This window comes from Aquila chrysaetos, chromosome 9, assembly GCF_900496995.4.
Source record: "Aquila chrysaetos chrysaetos chromosome 9, bAquChr1.4, whole genome shotgun sequence".
NCBI lineage: Eukaryota > Metazoa > Chordata > Aves > Accipitriformes > Accipitridae > Aquila > Aquila chrysaetos.
In genome coordinates, this window is record NC_044012.1 from 21,442,010 (window position 1) to 21,464,617 (window position 22,608).

Genomic DNA, 22,608 nt, shown 5'->3' on the forward strand with positions numbered 1-22,608 from the left:
GGCAAGTAAGAGACAGACCACTTGCAGGATGTGAATACTGACAGCCCCAAGAAGCTACCCAAGAACTTTGCTTCACAAAGATGGACTGCCTCCTCCCTGACCACATTGCAAACACTGATCCATACAGTGGTAGATGTGATGGATGGCACAGGAGCTAGGAGCACTGGGGCCCAGCCTTCATCCTGTGCAGGATATTTTTAGCTTCTAGAAGAACTTTTCTTTGGCAAAGGTTCTAAAATATCTTTAGCTCTAAGATAGAGCCTTACTGTAATATTTTAATCCAATTCTAAGAGATGCCACAATTAATAAACAGGTTTGAGCCAGGAGCCAAGACATTTTTCAATACATTCTTCTTTTGATCCCATTAAGTACTGCCAGCTCTTTGTGTATGCACCAAACTTGGGTGTGTAGTTTGTTTTTGTTGTTCCTGAAATGCACCCTTGCCCACCTCATTATCTGCAGTTTTTTTCCAGCAGTAGCAGGGAACCAGTAGCTGGAAGCAAAACTTGCTGCAATCCAGGCATGGGGAGAGTGTCAGACATGAAACAGACCACTTCCTACCTGCGTGGATTGTGGAACTGGACAGCTTTCAAAGATCTTCTGGCTCAAAAGCCAGCAAGGAGACATTATCCCTTTGGTGCTTCTAGTGCACTGAATTGCAGTTTACCTAGAAAGCAGCACATCCCTGCATTGAAACCCGGGATTCTCCAACCCAGAGAATTTAAGTGCTTAGCGTGCACAGAGACTATGCAGCAAAACCAGAGAAGTGGTTTGTTTGGGTCTTTTTCAACAAATAAACTTAACCATATGCATCTCCCCAACTAAATCAGAACACAAGCAGTCAAAGCAGTCTATGTTTTAATGGAAAAGGCCAATGCCTTAACTACAAAATATATTAAAATACATAAATAAGTTACAGTAAGAAAATAACTGTTCCAAGGTTATACCTCTCTCTTGCATAAATACCACATTTGCACTTAAATTCTGATGCTTTCTTCACGAAGCTTTGGCCTGCATAATAACATTTCTCACCTGATGGCTTAACTAAAATGCTACCTTTGCAATTACTTCCCCTTACAGTGGAGTAGGGGACTGAATTAACCACTTGTCATTACCGGTCCATTATCTGCCTGCTGCATGGAAACACTGCCTCTGTGCAACTGCTGCTCCCCCAGTCATTTTAAGAAGAGGCTGTTCCCACACGCATTATCCTGAACAGCATGTTAAAGTTGTTGCTTCTTATTGCATCCCGACAAGCACTGATCACTTGTGTTTTCGGTTTGCCGACTGTAAAGATTAAAAAAAGGAGAGAAAAGAAAAAACACTTCAGTTACTGAGAAACTGGTAAAAATAGCTATTTGATCCAGTCTCAAAATGTAGGTGTTTCTTTCAAATATTTATTAAACACACAGTGAAATGTCACCTTTTTTCTAATATGTAAATAATATCCTTTTTTTAAAGAAGAATTGAATGTAGCTCTATTATAGGAGAGCTTAAAGGACTTATTGAAAGGGGAATGCTATAGATAGACAAAATATCTCCTACCCCAAAGACCTACAGAACTAATAATATAGATAAACAGCCCTGCTTAAGTTGATAAGTTTTTTTAAAGCAGAATTATAAATTAAGAACTGAAACACTACTTTAAAAATGTTTTTAAAATTGTGTTCAACAAAACTAGCAATTTCTATACCATCCAGAAAGCTGGAAACTGCTTTGAACTGTTCTTTCTAAAACTGTGATCCCAGATTATACTGGATGCTCACAGTTGACTGCCAGAGGCAATTGGCTATGGCTGAGAAATGAAAGAGTACTTCTACTAATTTAGTTTCAGGCCAAAAAACTTGAAGTCACTTAACTAATCTAGTTGGTCTCTGAGACACATCATATCTGCCTCACTGGGGTCCAAGGCTCCCCGCCCCATTCCCTCCAAACACATATACTTACCACGTAACCGCCCAGCCCTCTGAATTGCCTGATTCACAGCTTTTAGATTATTCAACAGCTCCGTGTGATTGTTGCAACGAATTTTGTATTGATTTATTAAATCTCTGTTAAGATCATACAGCTCTATGTACCGTGTCTTCATGTTTTTCCTGGGGGAACAATGAGTCCAGTTATTTGCATCTCTGGGGACAAGACAGTCATTCCTGGTTTGTCAATATAAAGGTAGAGTGATACATGGTTGTGATGGCTACCACAGTTACCCACCTGTCTGCCAGCTACAAGAAAACAGACTTGTCTAGACATGTTGGTTATACTCATTATTTTACAGAAAAAAAAAAAAAAAAGGTCTATTTTTGCAGTTACTGTATCCAGCAAGCCAAAGAAGAGATGCCACTTTCCCCAGTGAAAGTAACAACACTCTGCAGTAGCTCAGACCACTTTACTGCTGCTCTTGACAGTAAAGATAGGACATTCGCAGAACACAGCAAATGAGAAGGAAAAGACTGACATTTAATTTCTTTCTTGGTGTTCTACAAAGTTCACACACCACAGACAGCTTTTACTGCCTTCTTCCTCTAATATATCTTTTCTAATGTATCTCATCATCTCGAGGTTGATTCACCCCACTGGCTCTATACTAAGCCCCTACCTTTGCCCTTTTGCCTTCCCCAGACTGGTTTTCCACCTAAAAAACAAGACAAGGCTCAAGGAGAGCTCATGGAGGGACCAGCAAAGGTACCAATTTCTACATCTACAGTTGTAACTAGGCAACCCCTGTAACACACACATGGTTTTTTGTGCTCTTTTTCTGCCTGCAAAGCAAAGACTGACCATTCTAAAACACACAAGCTAAGCAGCAATTGCTCACATGTCTCCCAGGAGTCGTGCATCTTCTGCCTGAACCAGCACGCTGCGGATGAGGTTGGAATGTTCAGCCATATCGGCAGTGAGCCTCTGATTCACTGCATGGTGTTCGTCCACCTGCCCAAGGCAAACAGTCACAAGAAAGGACCCCTGGCACTCTGGGCATATAGGTAATTGTTCAAGCTAAACCTTGGCCCAGTGTAATAGGAAATAACATCCCACCTTAACCTACCAGCATCCCTGGGACCATTCTCCTTCCCCTCACCCCCTGGCTGCCAGAGCAGTTCCTTGCCCCCAGAAGGGGGTGATCAGGCTGTGATACACACCTTACGCCCTGACCCAAATCCACAGCTCAATCTCCCAGACAACGCATTTACATTATTTTAAACAATCAACTGCTGGGGACCAAGAGTCTGTTCTACCGAACAAAGAATAAACAGAAAGTTGAGGGTTTCCCATTGTCCTTTGCACAGAACATACAGCAAGCCATAGCTGGCCCATTTCCACAAAGAAGATAAAGCGGTTTAGAGATCCTCTCATACAAACACCCCCAGTGACTGCTTAGCTGCCAATTCAGAAATGCCCGATGCCTCCTCACCTTGACCAACACTTTCCGCAATTCCTCAAAGTATGCAGGGAAATCCGCTTCCACCTGCAAATCTTCAATGGCCAGAAAGGAGGCCATTGACTGGATAATGTCACCAGCTAGATCAATATCATCTGTGTTGATGGAAATCTGTCAGAAAGGAAAGAAAGCATGTCAGCACTCTTCCATGCCAAAACATCTCCCAGAACTGCCCAGCAAGACTGTCTTTCTAACAGTTACTCAGGCTCAAAGCAGTTCATTCTATCAAAAGGCAAAATTGTTGCACAAGCAAGATCTATAGCTTTAAATAGATAAGTAGACACTGATTTCAAAGGGGCTTTTATTCAGGCCTGGGGCAAAGAGGCATCTGTGTATACAGGCCTAGTGCAGAAGTTCCAGGCAGCCTTTGTGCCTCAAATTATGGCTCCCTGAAACCACTCTGTGCAGGAACAAATACTTTCCTACAGATCTGTAGTTTTCTTCATTGACTGGCCCTAGAATTTTATCCACTAACAGCAAACAGACCCAAAAGTTTCCAAAAACAACCCTAAAACATGAGTGCTTCCTCTGTCCTGTTCGGTCCTTCTTCATTTTCACTACCTCATGTTGGCACCACCCTTAAGTTTCACCAGAGTATAATTAAACGGGTGTTCCCCTTATCCACGAAGGTACTCACCTCTCCGCCAGGCTTGATTTTGATGCAGAGCTGACCTGCATTACGAAGGGAAGTGAAGCAAACCTGAAAGGGAGCGCTCTGAAACTCTGCATCCTCTGGTAGCAAGAAGCTCTGATTCAGCCACATAATAATCTTGCAAAAATAAAATTAAGAGCATTAGCCATCACCGGCGTGGAAAGCCTGGAGAACCACGCAATGTCCCTGCACGTGATGTGCACCAGGACACTCTGTTCAGGGTACCTTGGAAATTTTGTTTACTAAATTTCATCCCCTAAACCCACATCATGAACTCATTAGAATAGGAGCAGCTGACTCCCTCCTCCAAAGCTGAGTATTTGTAAGAAAATCAAATCCAACTACCAGAGACCACAGCCCAAGGTCAAAACATAAGCCCAGGGCGTGAAGAGCAGAGAAAGCTGGGAAGCAAGGCGTGGTTCTACTGCAAGAATTTAAAAAGGAAAGTTTCGTTTCATCTTGGTTTTTGCCTTAGCCATTTAACACAGTAAAGGTCATGCAAATATGGCAGAGCCCTACAGTTATGGGGGAAATAACCAGCTCTAATTACTGCCATCCCACTATTCAGATCTTTTAGAACCAAAATGATAGCACCACTGCTCATCTGTTATGAATCCAAGCCATTATTTGGGCACTGTACTGCCTTTTTCCTGTTCTCTGCTCATTTACAAAATTCATCACTCACTACAGGGCTCCTGCCACTGGCATTCCATCAGTTGTCACACAGGAAACAACATAATATCTGAAACACCTCACGATCTCAGGCCATTAGTTCCTGCAGCTGCAGGAATTCCTGAAGCAGGGACTACCTCAATTGAGGCATCATTTAAAAAACAGAAAAAAAGCACTGAGTCAAGTTGTAACACACAGACTCCAAAGGCCAGCAGTGCAGTTCACTGCATAATTTTCCTTTGCTCTTGGCTATCGCAAGCTAACTGCAAACCCTCCACCTGCAGTGTCTGTACGCAGGACCGGGAAACAGGAAGCAGAGCAGAAACTCACCCTTTGCGGTCTCTCATTCGTTGTACAGTTAACAAAGCTCAGGGGCTCCGTGGCCGAGTCTGGGCTACTCAGGGCATACATTGAAAAGCGAGGAAGCTGTCTGGTCAACTCAAATACATGGAACTGTGTGCTGGAAGCAATCCAAAGGAAAAACAGATAGTTACTAACATACCAGGGATTCACCTGTTGCAATGGTCCGTGGTTCTTTTTCAGCTGGCTACTGACATCAGCAGCTTCCAGGTATGTAATCAGCTGCTTACCGTTTCCCAGAAAAAAATGCTAGAACTTGGAAATTCCAGGCTTATGGCGTCACAAGGTTGAACGATTCCTCCCCATTGCTTACATTTTCTATAATCCTTCCAATGAAATATATTCTCTAGGCTAACACATTTATGATTTTACTATGTGAAAGGATATTTTCTTTACAGGTCCAGTGAAGTCTTACTAAAAGCAACAATAAACATAAACAAAGAAAACAAGAAGAGAATTCAGTCCCATACATTCTTTCTGCAGTGGTTGGCTAGCTCTCAAAATATGCCTCCCTGTTCAGGGAAAGGATGCTGCTTCCTTTCCTGGGGCACTGCCAGTTCTGGCAGATGTGAGCAGGGAGAAAGTTGGTGTCAAGTGTATATGAAGAGACATTTTATTTCTATGGGAAACTGGAAAAGTGTTGTCTTGAAATCAGGCATATGCTACTTTCTACTTGCCCTGAAGACAAATGGGTTCAAATGGGTATGTAGCTTGAAAGACACCATGGTGCCTCCAGGCTTGCTCAAGTACTTTGTCCAGAGCAGCCACCACCATTCAGGGTGTGGAGAGGCAGCCACTTAAGAGCAGGCAGCCTGGATACAGTCTCTACTTCCTTTTGCTTCCTCCAGAGACCCACAATAAGGCACCCTCTGGACAAGAAATGTTCACTGTTCCCCTAAAGGCAGAGCCCGAGCACAGCAGGTCCCAGTGACCCCAGAGCATTTAGACTTTGTCTGGACAAGAGCTCAGTATCACAGGTGCAACAGTGCTTTTAAGAAAGCATTCCAGCTCTCCTTCCAGTGACACAGAGAAGTGGGGCACCAGCTAATTAACAGTGCACTTCCCATGGAACAAACATGAAGCCACATCGTTGCTGTTTCCTGGTCACACAGCTCCGGAGACCAGGAGAGATCGCAACACAAAACTCACCTGTTCCTATAACCCACAAAGGCTTTGATGTGCAAATCCACAGGGACATCTTTGGGTGGAGTAAGGGGAACACGAACACAGCCCGAGAGGTTCTGGAGACTGGGGTGTACCACGTGGCTCTCTCCTTCAAATATGCCCTCAGCAAAGATCAGCACAGCACGGATGATTGTGTCTTAGCAACAGGAAGAAAAAGCAGTTCCTAAATTAACAGCTGTCCTCTGGAAACAAACCACCACTGTTTTCAGAATTAAGCACAGTCAACACTTTACACCCCTCCTCTGAATTGTTAAAATATCCCAGATGACCAGCACTACCACATCTGGACCTGACTGCATCCTCAGCACACCTGGTGCTAGGTGCATTTGCTATCTTGGGGCAGTTCCAGTTTTGCATATAAAGCCAGCTGAGGTCCAGCTGCATTCACACAACACTCTCACTAACACGGTCATAGGTTAACGTTTAAAGTCAACACAAGGAGTGTTGCAGGGATCACTAAGACTCCTTTCATCCAAGTTAAATGTTAATTGCCTTGGAAAGTAACACATAACAAGAAACAAATTCCATCAAACTCCTCTCCCCTGAGACCCATCAAGGGAACACAGCTTGATTCAAAACTCTGTGAAAGGAAAGCAACCACAAAGGGGAAATTACAGACAGAGGGGAGACAGGCAAGTCATCAACTAAACGTTTGCATGATTTACATTAAATGAATGTCAATGGTTGCAGGTTACCACTCACCATTTATGGTGGAAATACACAGCTCCACATGGGCAGACTGGCTGTCCGAGCCCAGATTAACCGAGAGGGCTGTCTGGAGTTGGGTATTTGCTGGAATCACACCTCTCTGCCCATCAGCTTCCTTCAACTGAGCATTCAGTTCAGCCTGTTGCAAAACACATACCCTTCAGTACCAGAATTTCACGATTTTCATTCAAGCAACCTAGAAAACACATGCATAAGTTCTTTTTTCTTGCAGAAGGTTGCATTACAGTGATTCCCAGACACTTCACATTGCTATGAATAGCAGCTGGATTAGACATGGAGCTGTGGACACCTTTGCTACAATTTGTTCAAGTGCTTTATTGTCGATGGAGCCCAGCTCTCTACCCAAACCTTTATTCAAAAAAGCACTTAACATATATTCCATTTTAAGCACAAGCTTATATAATTCCATGCTTTTGCTATGGTGGTCATTTACTGTTCAAATATGAGTCTGCTCCTTTCCTCAGACTATTTTGCAAAGCTCTTTATTTCTGCACCTTCACCATCAGGCCACAAGTGCAACTCCTATACCCTGGCAGTGCTCCCATTCACCTGATCCTCTCAAACAATCCCCTCTGACCCCCAAGTTGGTTCATGCATTGAAAATTACAATTTGCAGTCATAAGCCAAAGCACAGGGCTGAACAGAATCCAGCTCCAAACACAACTGCTCTGGCAAGCCGAAGGAGCAAGGAAAATGTTACTTATTAAAATAGAAAAAGCAAGTTCTGAACTTGCACAAGGAGCAAGCCAGATGCAGAAACAGGCATCCCCAGTAGACAATCTTGCTGCATCCTAGCAGGTTACAGCTCTGACTTGTCCGGACTGCCCCACGACCACTTCCCAGCTTACTCTGGATTTATAGCAATAGGAAGGTGTGTTTTGGCCCTACACATTGTTTAAGTAGTACCTTTGCATTTTCCTCATAATTTCTTAATTCCAGCAGCAGATTTTGTTTCTTTTGACTGAGTTCTCGGATCAGATCCTGCTCAGCGCTTGTATCCATTAGGTTTCCTTTCAACTCCTCACCTCCTGGCAGATAGCCTCGGACTGTACAGAAACAAAACATAGCCAACTCCAGCAAAGCCTTTCACAGCCTCCCCAAAACTTTAGTTTCTGTAACAAGACCACCTTGTACCATCTCAGCAGCAGACACTAATTCTGGTCTTTAGCTGGTACCATTCAGCTGAAAACCTGACCATTGATTTACACCCACAGCAGCTCTGACTTTCCTGGTGATTAGGACAAGACAACTGCACATTTAAAAAAAGCAAAAAGGTGAATTTCCAACCTGTCTTAAAGCTGTCTTTGCCTGAACAGACAAGTGCAGCGCCCAGTCCTTTTGCAAGAGGATTCCCACTGCAATCATTCTTTCAGGTGCTTAGGCAAGTTTGCAATTATGCAAAATTAATAAAACGTGTACCTGGATCTCTAGAGCTGGTCAGAGGAGTTGTTACTGTCTGGAAGTGACTGTAAGTCACTGTCAATCAGCCAGTAAACAAGATTTACCCACAGCAGTTTTTCCCCAAATCAAGGGATAGTTCACTTCAAGGGGTAAGACCTGTTTCCCAGTAGCCCGGTGGAGCACAGAGTTATGGAAACATCTCCAATTGCCTGTGAAGACAGAAGAGCTGAACAGATGATGAGACAGAGACGCTTGCTAGGAACTTCCATTTTGCTCTAGGGCTGTGTGCTCTGATTGCAGCTGACAATAAAAGCCAGGGTCAAAAATCTTATACCTGCAAAGAATATGCTGCCTATGTAACCCCCGCAAAAAGTTGCAGGAAACTTGAAAAGCATTCAGCATGCACACTGTCCTCTGATGAAAGGACCTGCTTTACTATTTCTGAGTGAATCATTCATTTAAAATGAGAGCAAGACAGAAAATACACTGAAACACAGAAGAACACCTCATGTGAAAGGATGCTGGCCCCGAACAGAACTCTAATGACAAGGACTGTGAGAATGCATTGTCCATATAACCCCAACAACAGGGCCATTACTGTTTAGTAACACCTGAAGGCTCCAGCCTAAAGGGATCCCCATTGTGCCAAGGTTTGTTTATGATGGACTCATCAGAAAAGGATGATCATGTTCAGTGATATCAACCTACACAACTCTGCTAGGACAAGGTATCGTCAGAACTGTGCACAATGTTCCCCTCCTGTAAGCTTGGGAAAAAGGTTTATATGCTGAAGCCCAAGCGCAGCAAATCCCCGCAGCCTGTGATTAAGACAGACAGCAAAACACTGTGCTATTTAACAAGGACAGGCTTTTGTTCCAAATGGGTTGTGCCAGACCTGCTTGTCTCAGGCCACTGACGCCAAGCAGTCGGATAATCACGCCAGTGTCTTTCCTGAAGCCATCCCTATAAATTCATGCTGAGCTTATTTAAATAATCTGTGATCCTATTTGTTTCCACTCACAGTAACGAGGTCTGACTTCTTGAAGGCATGGTGGGATAAATCCACCAGTTCTGCAGTCTCAGGACAGCATTTTCCAGGAAACAAAGCGCTGTTAACATCTAAAATTGCTAATATAAAGACTATTCACCTTTAGAAGAAAACCAAAACACACACACCCTTAGCTTTCTAAACACCTCTACCCACTGTAAAATCCAAAAATTATCACATATAGGAAAAAAAATTTCCTATACATTCATCTATAATAACATTGCCTGAAGAACCACAGTCTGTACTGAATATAGTTATCTTTGCGTGATTAGGATGGAACTTCTTCTGTTAGGCAAATGAATTTTTATGGCTTCTTGGATCATAATGAAACACACACTGATTATCACAGAGAAGGCAATATTCAAAATCCTGTTTGCAGATAGCGAAACTCAAAATTCCCTTAACTTCGCATAAAGCGAAGGGAAATTTGGCACACAAAAATGCCTATGGAACCGAAACAATGTTTAGCTAATCCGAGATGATGTGATATACCTGATATTATTGTGTATTAAATGAATATCCTGAAGAATGCTCTTACCTTCACCATCAACTGAACAGCAGATTAACTGGGTGCTCCCATCCATTCTGTAATCCCCCTCCACCACTCCTGCAATCGAGGAAGCAAAATTGTCCTTAAAGATGACCTCCCCAGTTCGGTCACTGCGTGCATCAACCTGGAACAACAAAGAGTTCCAAGGCACAGCATGAACAGAAAAGCTAACTCCCAAAATATATGTCATGCCATACTCAAATGAGCTGCTAACCAAAAGCCAGCTCTGGTCACAGAACTGCAGGTGAACTTGCAGCTCTGCTGGATCAGAACACCACATGTGGAAAAAATACCATCAAGAAATGACCTCTAGACAGACTCTGCTAGAAGGAACTGTACTTCAGGAATATTTCCCTAAGTTACAAACAAGAGGAAAGAAGGGGACTGCAAGTCTGCACTTGGAAGGTTATGCACACATGAATGCAGCAATGATGGGACTAAATAAAAAATAATCTTAATGCAGTATTTACAACCTCTCCTCTTAGCTGCAGCCCTTGTGTGGTGAATTATTTTTATGAACAAATACCACAACCTTTAATTATCTTTCATTGGAGAAGAACGGCAAGGGGGGGCTCAGTTCCATGTAGTGTGTCTTTTCCAAAGCACAGGACTCAGCATTAGTCTTTCTAGGAGCTAGGGACTGTTTCAGACCAACAAGCAGGGCAGAGACTACCAGTGGAAAAGAACAGAAAAAGGTGTAAAGCAAGGACAGGTTCTCTCTTCAACAATGCTATACACCTAATCCAACATAAGTTACAACACATCTGGGCTCTAGACTGCCAGCTTGATATGAAGTTAATTAAATTCCCCCAGGCTAATGAGAGTCATGAGAGGTGTGAAGGAAAAAGCATAGCTTTACAAAAAAAACCTGGCAAGCTGCATCCAGGAGAGATTTGGCAGCTAGAACAGTCATTTCTAGCAAAGGGGAATACCAAGCAACAGGCTTAAGAGACTGAGCTGTATAGAATGCCTTTACATACAATTAAATAACACTTGATTAATCCTGCCATAGTCAAGACTGACGCTGCTCTCCTGTTACATAACCACTTTGTCTTCCCTGTAGTTTGAGAACATTCAGGAAACATTGCAGAGGATTATTAGCATGTCCTCAAGACACAGCTGAAAAGAGACACTCAAGAGCTCTAGGATGTGACATATGATCTCTGCTACCATAGAAACAACTTACCACACCTTAGCAATAGACTCTGAGCTAAGCAGTAGAAGCAGCTTTTCTCTGATCTTGCACTTGGCACAGGATTCACCAGCCAAACTAGGTTTTCTGCAATAGTTCTTCAACACTCCGCTTTCAACAATCTTTTTAATTTTTTGGCTGTTCTCCTTCAGAAAATTTAACAGCTTGCTTCAAACACAGCTTCCAGATCTACAGCTCCTCATTTCCCCCCTGTATAAACTCACCTTCCCATTGGACCAGCCAGTGATCAACTCACACACACCATCAGAGTTCAGGTCAAACGCATGTATGCTCATTGCATGATTCTTAGACTGAGGACAGAAAACAAAGAACAAGTTAAGCTTGGATATGTTTTCTAAATTGCACATGCTTGACATATGCAAGACACTGGAGTATGAGGCTACAGAGATTACAGAAAGGAGTACAAAAATGTCTCTTAACAGGAAGTTTGAGCATCACTATCCCTAAGGTCACACACGTCTGGAATCTTAGCCTTTGCATTAAAAAATCTAGTTCACTGCTCTCAAAGGACCTGATCTTTCCTAAGCAGATGATTAGAACTCAGAAAAACAAAGCGTAAAAAGCCAAATTCTCTAAGAAAAAAGAAAAAAATCAGGGCTTCAAGATTGTCATAAAATGAGACAACTGAGGAAAGCCATTAGCCTCTTCCTGCCACCTCCTAAGGAATCCTTTCTCTTATTACTATTAAATAGACTGCTCTAATCTGTGTTATATTAAGAATATTAAAATGAGCATCAGGAAAGGATCTTGCCAGTATGATTTGCTGCAGCAGCAAATTGCTCTTGATGTGAAAAAGTAGCTTTGAACACAGGCAATGCAAGATTAATTCAGTCTCTGAAAAACAGTTTATCGACTCAACAATAGAGCCAGAGGCATTTTCTAACAGTGAACTCAAATTTCTCTGTTGCTTAAACAACCCTGCGAAGCTGAAGCATCCCTACTTGTACGGCTGTATCAGTGTTCTTTAAGCCATCACCAACAGTCCCAAAAGCACTGAAGAAACTGACACGGTATTAATTTTGCATGTATCTATAAAAATAGGTAGGTTTTGTAAGAACAGAATTACATTAAGTTCTATGCTCAGCAGAAAATTTCAAGTTCATCTAAGGAGTCAGGATAACATCAGAACAACCTGAGATCACGTACCAAATCTCATAGCAGCCTTCAAGCATTCAGTGATGATATTCCAACACTGGACTAACCTTAATCCTCCAGTAGCGGGCTGTCTTGTCATAAACTCCGACCGTCCCATTAGCAAGAGCATAGCCAAACCGACTGCCATACATGGGGCTAAGTGCAGTAATAGTCTTGTGGGGGGAAAGGAGGGAGAGAGAGGATACAGGAGTGAAAACTTCTGCAACTTCAAGTAACAGAGAACAGACTATACAATCTCTCTATCATATGAACTGTACCATACTTAAATGGTAAGTAAGCCTATTGTAAGAAGCATTAAGTACTGAACTATTTTTAAAAATCAGTCTGAAATCACTGAAGGCCTTGTAGGATTCCCTCACACAAGCTGCATTGCCAGTGTTAAGATACACTTCTGCAAAGATTACAGAATTGCCCTCAAACAGTGTACTTTGACCAAGTATTTCCTACCACAAGCAGCAACACAACTGCTCACAGGATTCCTGCAGTCATCAGTGCTAACAAGTTTTCACTGAAAACCTACTCCAAACACACAACATTCCTTAAGCTTCAGGAGCTGAAGATGCCAAAGGGTTCAACTTTACAAGGGTTGGGAAAGCCCTAGAGATATTATTGGTAGAAAATCTTGGCCCAAGATTAGTGAGATAAAAATTAACAGCTCCCACAGCTGAACTTCTTTGGAACACAATTAGAACACCAGGCTACGTATTACCTGAGTAAGTAACAGCTCCAGGGAAAGACCTGAGAGTCATAACTCAGCCTGTTTCTCACTCTTTTTAAGACCCCTTACCATACAATTCTTCATTGAGCTAAGGCTCTCAGTGCTTGGAAATGCAGGTTTTTCTGTGCACTAAGACTAGAGATTTTAATGTCGGCAGGAACAATTGCAATCATCTGTCTGGTCTTCTTTACAACATAGCACAGGAGACTTCCTTAAATTAAATCCTTCACCAACTTCTTAATTAAGAACTCAGCCGACTGTGCTCCTCAATTTTTTTTTCCATAAAACACAGTTTCCAACCCCTTTATCATTCCCTCTCATGACCTTCTCCAAAGCCTTTCCCAAGTATCAAAACCCTTTAAATTGCGAGCACACAGTAAGGACAGAAGACCCCAGCAACAGCCAGAAATTCAGAAAGGTAGCAATGCTCCCTTTATACCCAACTGTCCATTTATAAATTCAAGAATCACAACAGTCTATGGCTTCAGTATCATGAGAGTAAGTGATTAAACACAGAAAATACAAACTATTCAAGTCTTCCAAAACAAGCACAATGTATAAAGCCATTGTTCCCTGAATTTACCTTCCTAAAAAGAAAGGTTTTGGTCCAGCTGTGTCCTTTTAAATTAGAACAGTAGGATTGTAACAGGCCTCCTAAGACTCTGCAAGTGCGAATTTAAAACAACTCTACTGTGAATCTGGAAATAAATCACACATGGGAGTGATGGACCTTTAGCTTCCCTTTAACTAGAAATCACAACATGAGTCTAGACTGGCTAGCATACAGACAGCAGAATGCGTTATAGGCCCAGTTCTAATTCTAGCTATAGCAACAGCTTCCTTTCCTAGAATACTGCACAGATTTGTCCTTCATAGCTCTTCATAAGTGGTTTAATAGCTAACTAAGCCTTTTAGCCCCAACTTGGGCAGCAGGGAGACCTCAGATCTTCAAGGATAAAGGTCTGTAACATGTCTTTACCCTGGGCCCAGAAGGGTCATGAGAAGGCTAAGAAAACTCCTAAATGCAATTAAAAAGGTATATTACTCCCTTCCAAGCAACCAAAAATTTAACAGTGGGGATCTTCTCTCAGTTCTTAAGCTCAAGGGCAACTCCCATACCTTTTATTTATCCCTCTGTAAACTTATCTGCCCCATACTTTACTTTAGGCACTGCAGCCCTGTTTATACAGCCAGCATGTAACTCCAATTGCAATATAAACCTCCAGTTTTGCCTGAGCAAGACCTTCCTACCCTGCTATCCACCGTCTGGATACACACAGGGGCAAGTTACTTAATCATGATTCTGTCAACGCATTTGAGGAAAACTGGAAGACATTCTTTTGCTCAGAAGGCACTAAGAGCTTCAATCACAATCCAGTAACCTTAATCACCTTCGGACAGGGCCCTGACTTTCAGTCAAGCAATAGTTACTTTTCTCAACCCAGTGAAACGTTTGTAAATAAACAAAGCAAAAAAACCCATGCATAATGAAAGGTATTATTAAACTCTAACTTTTGCAGTTCTAGCAGTATAGATACTGTGCCAAATAGTTAAGTAACTATTTAACTACACAATAAATTTGAACCAGAGTAACCAGAGAAGCTTTACAGTACACAATACTTTCACCTCCATCAGCAATTATAACAAACATTAGCTAGAAGTAATTTACCTCTGTCTCTGACATTTCTGCCAGGATCTCATCTTCTTTAAACACCCGGATGTCAAAATCTTCAGAGCCAACAAGAAGCTAGGGGAAAAAAAAAAGTGTACCTTAAAAAATAGTTATTCAAGCTAAGGAAATAAAAAGGACATACTCCAGGACCCAGAGGGCAAATAAATATTCCAAGTCCAGCAATGAAGAGGTTTTAACAGCTGTATGAAAAGCTGCCAGCAGAACAAAAGGTACCCTCTGCCAAGACAAGATTTCAGAAGTCTCCCATTGATCAATTATTAGTTATACTTTTTTTTTTTGAGCTAGACTCTACAAAAGCATAGTGAAATATCCAGGCTAGGAATGAGAAAAGATACTTTGGAGCATCAGGGCTATGCTCTTTTCTTACTGGAAGAGATTCAGTGTTGTAATTCATAACTGCAATTATACACATCAAAAATACTACATTGCCTGTGTTGGAGCAGGAGACCTGCAACTCAGTTCTGACTTGTACTACATGGGTTCAGAGAAACAGTGACTCCCAGTTACTGGCCTGTGAGCAAACAGCTGGAAAAAAAAAAAATATCATTGCTTAGTACTGAACAGCCCTCATTTAAAAAAAACTCAAAACCAATGAATCCAAGTATCAAACCATCACTGCTCCTCCAACCTAAATGGTGGCTGCCACTAGCGCAAAGCATGGGTAAAACAAGCTTTAACTTGATGTAAATGATTATACAAATAGGACATCAGTACTGAATTGGGTCTTCTGCATTCTCATTCCTTATCATTTCCTATATCTTAGTTCCTTTCCTGTTCCCTAGTTGAGCACGTAGAAGGTATTAGCTGAAAAGGAGCCCCATGGAAAAGCACTTTCTAAAGATGGTGACAAGACATGGCTTCTATTTTGCAAACTGAGAAACCAAGGAACAGATCTGTGTAGTGCCTTGCCCATAAAGTCATCCATCAAATCAAAGACAAGCAGAATTAGGAATGAAATTTCAAAACCTGGTAGTACCTTTCCCCACTGGAACCGATGAGCCTTCCATCTTTACTTGGCAGAACAGACACAAATCCATACTGAAACTGGATTTTTAGAAAGGTTACAGGCTTCTTTTTTTTTCTTCCAAAGTAAAGGTGCTTCAAATTATGACAAACTAAATTACACCAAGCTAAGCTTACTGTAGTTATGGAAATAACTTATAAAAAAAACATATGTAAGAGGTACAGATTTCCTGACAAGTCACAACTACCAGCAAAAAGTGACCAGCTGAAAGCACAGAATCCTGAAACAATTACTGGTGATGCTGCACTTCCCAGAGGTGCCTAGATGATGTTGAAGATGGTTTTTTTTGTTTAGTCTGATTCAACCTGTCCGCCTCAGTGGCTTTCATTCCACTAGACTGGAATTTGAAAAAGCAAGGAAAAAGTTCCCCCCCCCCCCAAGTCTTTGACAAGATGGGAGAAAGTAACCTGTATCAATCTAAAATCTTGAGGACAACAGTGACTACAACAAATCAGTTTTGTTAGCTACTAAGTGACAGAAGTATATTCATGCAGTTTTAAAATCGGTCAATTTTAAATGTAGACATGTTTTTACTGGGGCGGGAAGAACGGAAATGAAGCTAGCACACCCATTTATCAGATAAGACACAAAGTGATAAATAACAATTTAAAAAGATGCTTCTGTGCATTTTCTCAGAACTTCAATTTTAAACCAGAGGTAGTTTCACAAAAGCCACAAAAAAGAAAAAACAAACAAACAAAAAAAAACCAGAAAAAAAAACATATCACCTAGATAATTAAGATTAAAAAGAACCCTAAAAAAAAAAGTCTCAGCAAATGCGTGCTGGGCTAACTGGCAGGGTAAGTTAGTTGGATAACACATCCAACTCTGCTTAGCTTGAAGCAGCATCAGATTACACTAACTGCTGAGAATGAAACTTTCTCAAGCAGGAAAAACAGCTAAACAACAAAAAAGACACTTAGAAGCGCAAATGCAAAACATGAGAGCCATAGATCATTTTCCTGGTTTCCGAATCTTTATACACCGTCTCCACTTTCTATAACCACCTCTCAAGCACATTAAAAAAAATACACCCTAAGAGAAGCTGTGCAGAAATTGACTGGAAAACCTGAATTTTTTTTCACTTCCTGAAGATCCCAATCAAGCAAAGGGTCTGTGATCAGTTCAGTTCATTTATAAAAAACACATAAAAGGCATAGAGGCCCTCTACACATCACTATAAACATTACATAGTCCAAGTAAACTTTCCAAACAACGATTTTTGGGGAAGTAAACAGAAAAGCTTAAGAAATTATGATTGAAATTGAAAGACAGATGACAAAAGTAAATATTTTTAGCATGGTGATTTAAGATCATATTTACTTGCATCTGACATATACTAGGAAGCCATTACTTTTCTTAAAGACTCATTTATAAGCACGATCCTTCAATTCATTCAGGATGGAAGAACACTTACAACAGAGAATGCCATACGATTCACATCTTCATCTATCCCTTGCAGCCTGCATGATCAGAATGGCAGCTGTTTCCTATTGTTTGTCTCACACCTTATCAGCAAGATGCTTGTTACAAGTTCTCTTCATTTTAAATCAGAAAAGCAAAGAGTATTTCATTTCCCCATCTCACTATGACGAAACAGGAGGACTGGATGTGAAGAGAGATTTCTTGATTTTACCAATCGTAAGTGAGGCTCTTCACAGCTTTTTAAGAGCTCACTTTTACATGTAAGATGCTTGCAAGTTGTTTCTCTGACATTTAAAAAAGCATTTATAGCCATATTCAAGAAACACCACTGAAATAGATGCCCTGCAACTGATGATCACAGGCATTTCATTGTATTTCTCCTGGCAAAGTTAAGAAAAATGAGATAAGTTTCCATTACAGCTAGCAATCAGTTCACCAAAGCACAGCAGTAATGCTGTAAGGATGCCATATATGCCTAGTTTTACACACTCTGAGTAGTGCCAGAGACCAGTGCTACTCCGTATACATGTGCTGAGCATTTGTGCATGTCTTTGCTGGACCGGAGTCTGAAACAGGCACAACTTCCACGCCGGAATCACTTTAACTGGTAAGGTAAGTCAGTTGTATTTGACAACCCATGGGTTTTTATTAGCATTTCACTACAAGCCCATGAAAAGAGCTGAATTCACAGGTAAATGGTTACAAACCTCAGTTTTGCCATCACCATCAAAGTCACACAGTGCCAATGAACGAACGTTGTCTCCAGTAACCTAAAATGAGAAAGACAATCCTCAATACTGATGATAGCCATCAGAAGCGAAACTAGTTTTATTATCTCAAACTGCAACACAACAATCGACATAGTCAACATTCAAGCAACATCTGAGTGCACTGAATACACAACCAAAATACAGTTTAAGGTCTGAGACAAATTAAGAAAGATCAACAACCAAATTAATATTTATCATATTAAAAAAAAAAATTGAGAAGAATTAGTGCCATTGAAAGAATCTTGCAATAACATCAAAAGCATTAGGCATAGCCTTACTGTCCAAAAAAGGTCATTTCCTTCATAATCAAAGCCCTGCAGGGCACAGTTTCCACCAATAATAGCAAGTGGAGATGAAATATCTCCCAGCTTTCCAAGAACTATTGCATTGGCTCCATCTGAAACCTACAGAGAAACATTAAAGGAAAAAGAAACAGCAGACAATGAGACATCAGAGTACACAAATCAAAAAGAGAGCTTCCAACATTACCAGTATCAGTTTAGCTGAACTCTGAATGCCTATTAAATTTTTTAAATTTGTCTTGCTAGGTGACGTGACTTATTATGAAAATTTGCTCTCGCATGTGCCTACAGACATACATCACATTGGTATTTTTCTTTTGAAATATTCCAGATATTCTAAAGGCAAAATGTTCTGAATACAGCAACATAACTAACACGAAGAACAGAAGCATAATTGACAAAGTAATGTAAAAACTGTGGTCTTTAGAACAGAAAGAAAACAATAAAGATACTAACAAAAGTAGACAGTTAAATTAACTTACCTCTCTGTAAAACAAATCCGAGTTGTTATATACGTCGTAAGCCAGTAAATTAGTCTGTGTTCCAACCAGAAGACAATCATAACCGAGCTGAGGGTTCAGCACTCCTGAAGCTAGACAAGTGATCCCTTGATTAATGTTGAGAAGAGAAATATCCGAATCTTGGTTACTTTGCACCATTCGGTTTGTGCTCGTTCTCTGTCCTCGGGCATGAGGATTATGAATAAAAACCTGTAGAAACAAAGAGATAAATGTTATCACAAAGCATGTATGTGTTTGTATACAAACATTAAAGACTACTGTTTGGGTAATAACTGCAATGGGAAGAAAGGCATTCACTCAACCAAAGCGAGGACAAAAGACTGGGGGTTTTGCTGACAATATTGTTTCTGACAGTTATTCTTTAAACTATACCAGAACAAGGAAATGGCAGGAAAAACCCTGCCCTGGCCAGCAGAGTTGTGCCACCATTGTTTTGTTTGTTTCTGAAAATGGCAACTGACGGGTCTTCAGAGTAAGACAAAAAAAGCAAACCAGAGGGAACAACAAACTAAACAAATTATGTCCAGCTGGTAACAGTGTTACCAAAAAAGCCCAAACATTTAGGACAATTTACCTGGTACCTATCTGTAACCTCCATCTGTAGGTGAGCACAGTTAATTTAAAAAGGGGCCTGTGGTAAATAAGTTTTTATTCTCACTGACCAATATTCAGTCACTGTAATTGTTTCCAGCAGAACCAGGGTATCAGAGGATATTATGCTTAATAGCCTTTGCTTTATGGCTGCACAGTCTCTCTCTCAAACAAGCCCTTGTTCTAAGCTGTTCCTAAAGGCTCCAAAATAAAATTAATAATAATGCTGGGAAACATCACAGATGAACCAAGTTTGTATTTACAGCAACGTAAATGCCTCTGTGGGTTTATGCTTCAACCTCTGGTTTTTTATTAGTTAGGTTGTATTTAACCCTCTTTTGTTTGTATTTCAAACTCAAACAGAGCACACGCAATGTTTTCTGTTCCCGCAAGGCACTCTTTGTATCACCTACAGAAACCTTAGTGTTGTCCCACAAACAGGGTTTACCTGGTGTGCAAGCCAATAACACACAGAGTTGAGGTATTTTCAAATTAATTTCACTGATGCACATGAATGGGTGCCTGTCTCAAGACAGCACACCCTTGTCTCAAAAATTCTCACATTTATACACTTAACTAATATATATTCATTATTATTTTCCTTAATGATTGGTTCTTTCTTCTTCGCCCCTCATGTAAATGAGTGCACAGACTCTGTCTTCTTCCTTCGTTGTCTTGAGTAGGTGGTATCATTTGAGTAGGTGGTCAATGAGTCCGTGGTTGCGATCTCCCCCTGTAGGAATTACCTTTTACCTACTTCTTCCCTAATCTTGGCAGTTCCAAGCAGTTCTTCAAGGTTTATTGACCAGACTACAATCCATTACCTTTTCAGACAGAAGCATAAAGCCCCATTGTCTAGTAGTTAGTTCCTAAACCCTAAATCATGTCCAGTTACTGTTTCCCTATTTTAAATATTAACTCATGGGGGCTGTACACAGGGCTTTAGCAGCTCCCTAGTTATTTCAATCATATTATACGTATTAATTGATAAACTTAGCACCGTTTCCTTTATCAGCACTGAGCTTAGTCCGTAACAGCACTAAGGCTCACTGCTGTAACTGAGAACAGTACAGTAAAGCCCACGGCTTGAAAAAAAATCCCATTGCCCGCTAGAAAATGGGAAAGTTTCCTTGGCGACTTGGGTTACCAGCTGATAATTTTTTGCAAACTCCCTGTTGCCACAAAGCAGAGCTTCTAGTGTCACGTCCCCCCCCTCCGTGCCTGCAGACAGCTCCGGTGCCTCGGCCGCAGACTCTCGGCCTACGGACAGAGAAGAAGCGAGCAAGACCTCTCTCCCTTGCACGGCTCTTCCAGCGGCGGGCAGGGATGCCGGCCGGCGTTAACAGCGTTTTCTGCTGCAGGCCCCAGGGCGGCACCGGGGCTCCTCAGCCCAGCCAAAACCCCAGAGACACGCCGCGACCTCGGCAAAACCGCCGGGCGCCGCAGGGCCCCTCCGCCGGGGCGAGCAGGGCCTGCCGGCGGGAGAGCGGCCCCTCCCAGGGGCGGGGCCGCCCCGGCAGCACCACCACAGCAGGCCCCGGCAGCCGCCGGCCCCCGAGAAGGGCCTTTTCCCCTCAGCTCGGCGGGGGCACGGAGCCCCCCGGCCCGGCCCCGTGAGGAGAGACGGGCGGGATGGCGGGCCGCGCCGCCCCGTTACCTTGCCTGCCTGCGTGGCGGCCGCCAGACAGGGGTGCGTCCCGTCGTACCGGCCCAGCGCCACCATGCGGGGCAGGATCTTGTGGTTGAGCTTCAGCGTGAACACGGGCACCAGCATAATGGCGTGAGTGGGAGAGGCCGGCCCGGGCCCTGGGCCCCGCCGCCGGACGCGGACTCCGCCGGGGCCGCGCGCCGCCCGCTCCCGCGCGCCGCCGTGACGTCAGCCGGGAGGGGCGGGGCCGCGGCGGGGAGGGGCGGGGCGTGCTGCGGCAGGCGGGGCGGCCGCGGGGGGGGGCGCTGTGGGGCCGGGGTGACGGGGCGGGGCAGTTGGGGCAAATGTGGGGGCGAGGGGGGCAGTCGGGGGAACTGGGCGGGGCTGGAGGTGTAGGACTGGGGGGGCAGTCGGGGGAACTGGGGGGCAGCTGCAGGTGTAGGACTGAGGGGAGATGGGGGGCATTTGCTGAGGTCAGGGGAGAGGCGGGAGCAGCTGGAGGTACTGGGGAGCAGTGGGGGATGCAGGGGGCAGTGAGGGGAGCTGGGGGCAGGAGGGCAGAGGCGATTGCCCCCCGGGCAGCCGCAGAGGGCCCCGACACTCACACCACCATCCTGGTCCTGGCTTCCTTGCGGGGTCAGCACCCAGTTTGGGCCAGGCAGCCCGCCCCCGTCGCCAGCCCCCTTGCCTCACCCCTTGCTGCCCCTCCAGCCACCACGCTCGCCGTTACTCACACTTCACTAGCAGCCTGGCGCTTGATTGTAAACCAAGAATATCTGGAACTGAGAAGCAGCCAACCAATGAAACCAACTCCGGTGTTAAAACACTCTGTGCTGTCTGGGAAAGAGCAACCTCAAAGCATTGGTGCTGCTGTTTTATGGGCTTATGCACCGGCTTGTACAAAATCCAGCCATTGGGGTGCCGGAAGGAGGTTGGAAATGGGAAGGGCGAAGGGCAACCCCCTGCCGAGCTGTGGCATAAATGCCGATGCTGATCCCCATCCTGGTGTGGATTTTGGTACCTAGACCCTTAGGGGTCTCCAGGGTCTCCTCTCCCCGCAGCGACCACTCCCTGCCTGTCTACAGGCTTGATAGGGAAACCCTGGTTCAAGGTCGTCACTTTAGAAATTCTTAAATTATTTTGGGTTTAAGAAATAATTTTAACACAATAACCTTCACGGGTGCTGTAAATACGCCGTGCTCTCCCACCAGCGCCCAAATCCAGCACCTGCCATCCACTGGCATGTTATCACCTCCATCCCGGCAAGAGGCAGGTTTGGAAAAGGATGTGCTGGGACAACAGCCCTTCCTTGCAGAGGCCACCGGCTTGAGGCAAAGATTCATTTATTTCTCGGAAAGCTGGCAGACGCTTCCAAGTGCACATTTACTTATGCATCGGCCAAGCTCTGGCCGGCAGCGGCATCCCTGCCTTGCATGCGAAGGAGGGCTCTCAAAGGCAGCGCTCAAGCGGAGATCATGCGACTCCGAATGTGACAACCGCCTTTTTCTCTTTTTT

The 22,608-nt window shown here is 43.2% G+C and overlaps 1 protein-coding gene across 3 annotated transcripts; it reads right to left on the reverse strand.

The window, feature by feature from the left end:
- Positions 1 to 841: 841 nt before the first annotated feature.
- BBS2 (Bardet-Biedl syndrome 2) lies at positions 842 to 21,311 on the reverse strand. Of its 3 annotated transcripts, none has more exons than XM_030023963.2 (17): positions 21,103 to 21,311; positions 18,816 to 19,043; positions 18,310 to 18,435; positions 17,969 to 18,031; positions 14,789 to 14,866; positions 12,449 to 12,553; positions 11,450 to 11,536; positions 10,022 to 10,157; positions 7,941 to 8,080; positions 7,008 to 7,152; positions 6,270 to 6,441; positions 5,091 to 5,220; positions 4,074 to 4,205; positions 3,410 to 3,547; positions 2,816 to 2,928; positions 1,948 to 2,096; positions 842 to 1,287 (listed from the first exon to the last, which is right to left on the reverse strand). In XM_030023963.2, exons 1-17 carry the CDS (start codon positions 21,217 to 21,219, stop codon positions 1,181 to 1,183), a joined length of 2,166 nt encoding a protein of 721 aa, XP_029879823.1. In that variant the 5' UTR covers positions 21,220 to 21,311; the 3' UTR covers positions 842 to 1,180. The 3 variants fall into 3 exon arrangements, with proteins under 3 accessions (XP_029879823.1, XP_029879824.1, XP_040982150.1); XM_030023964.1 differs by having other exon boundaries at positions 21,108 to 21,203; XM_041126216.1 differs by lacking the exon at positions 12,449 to 12,553.
- Between the last annotated feature and the right edge of the window lie 1,297 nt (positions 21,312 to 22,608).

Excerpts from the sequence above, each read along its gene's own strand:
- BBS2 (XM_030023963.2), bottom strand. The coding sequence starts at position 21,219 with ATGCTGGTGCCCGTGTTCACGCTGAAGCTCAACCACAAGATCCTGCCC. Across the intron at positions 8,081-10,021 it reads CTGTTCAGTTGATGGTGAAG|TCCGAGGCTATCTGCCAGGA; the intron begins GTAAGAGCATTC and ends GTTTCTGTACAG. Across the intron at positions 7,153-7,940 it reads ATTATGAGGAAAATGCAAAG|GCTGAACTGAATGCTCAGTT; the intron begins GTACTACTTAAA and ends GTTTTGCAACAG.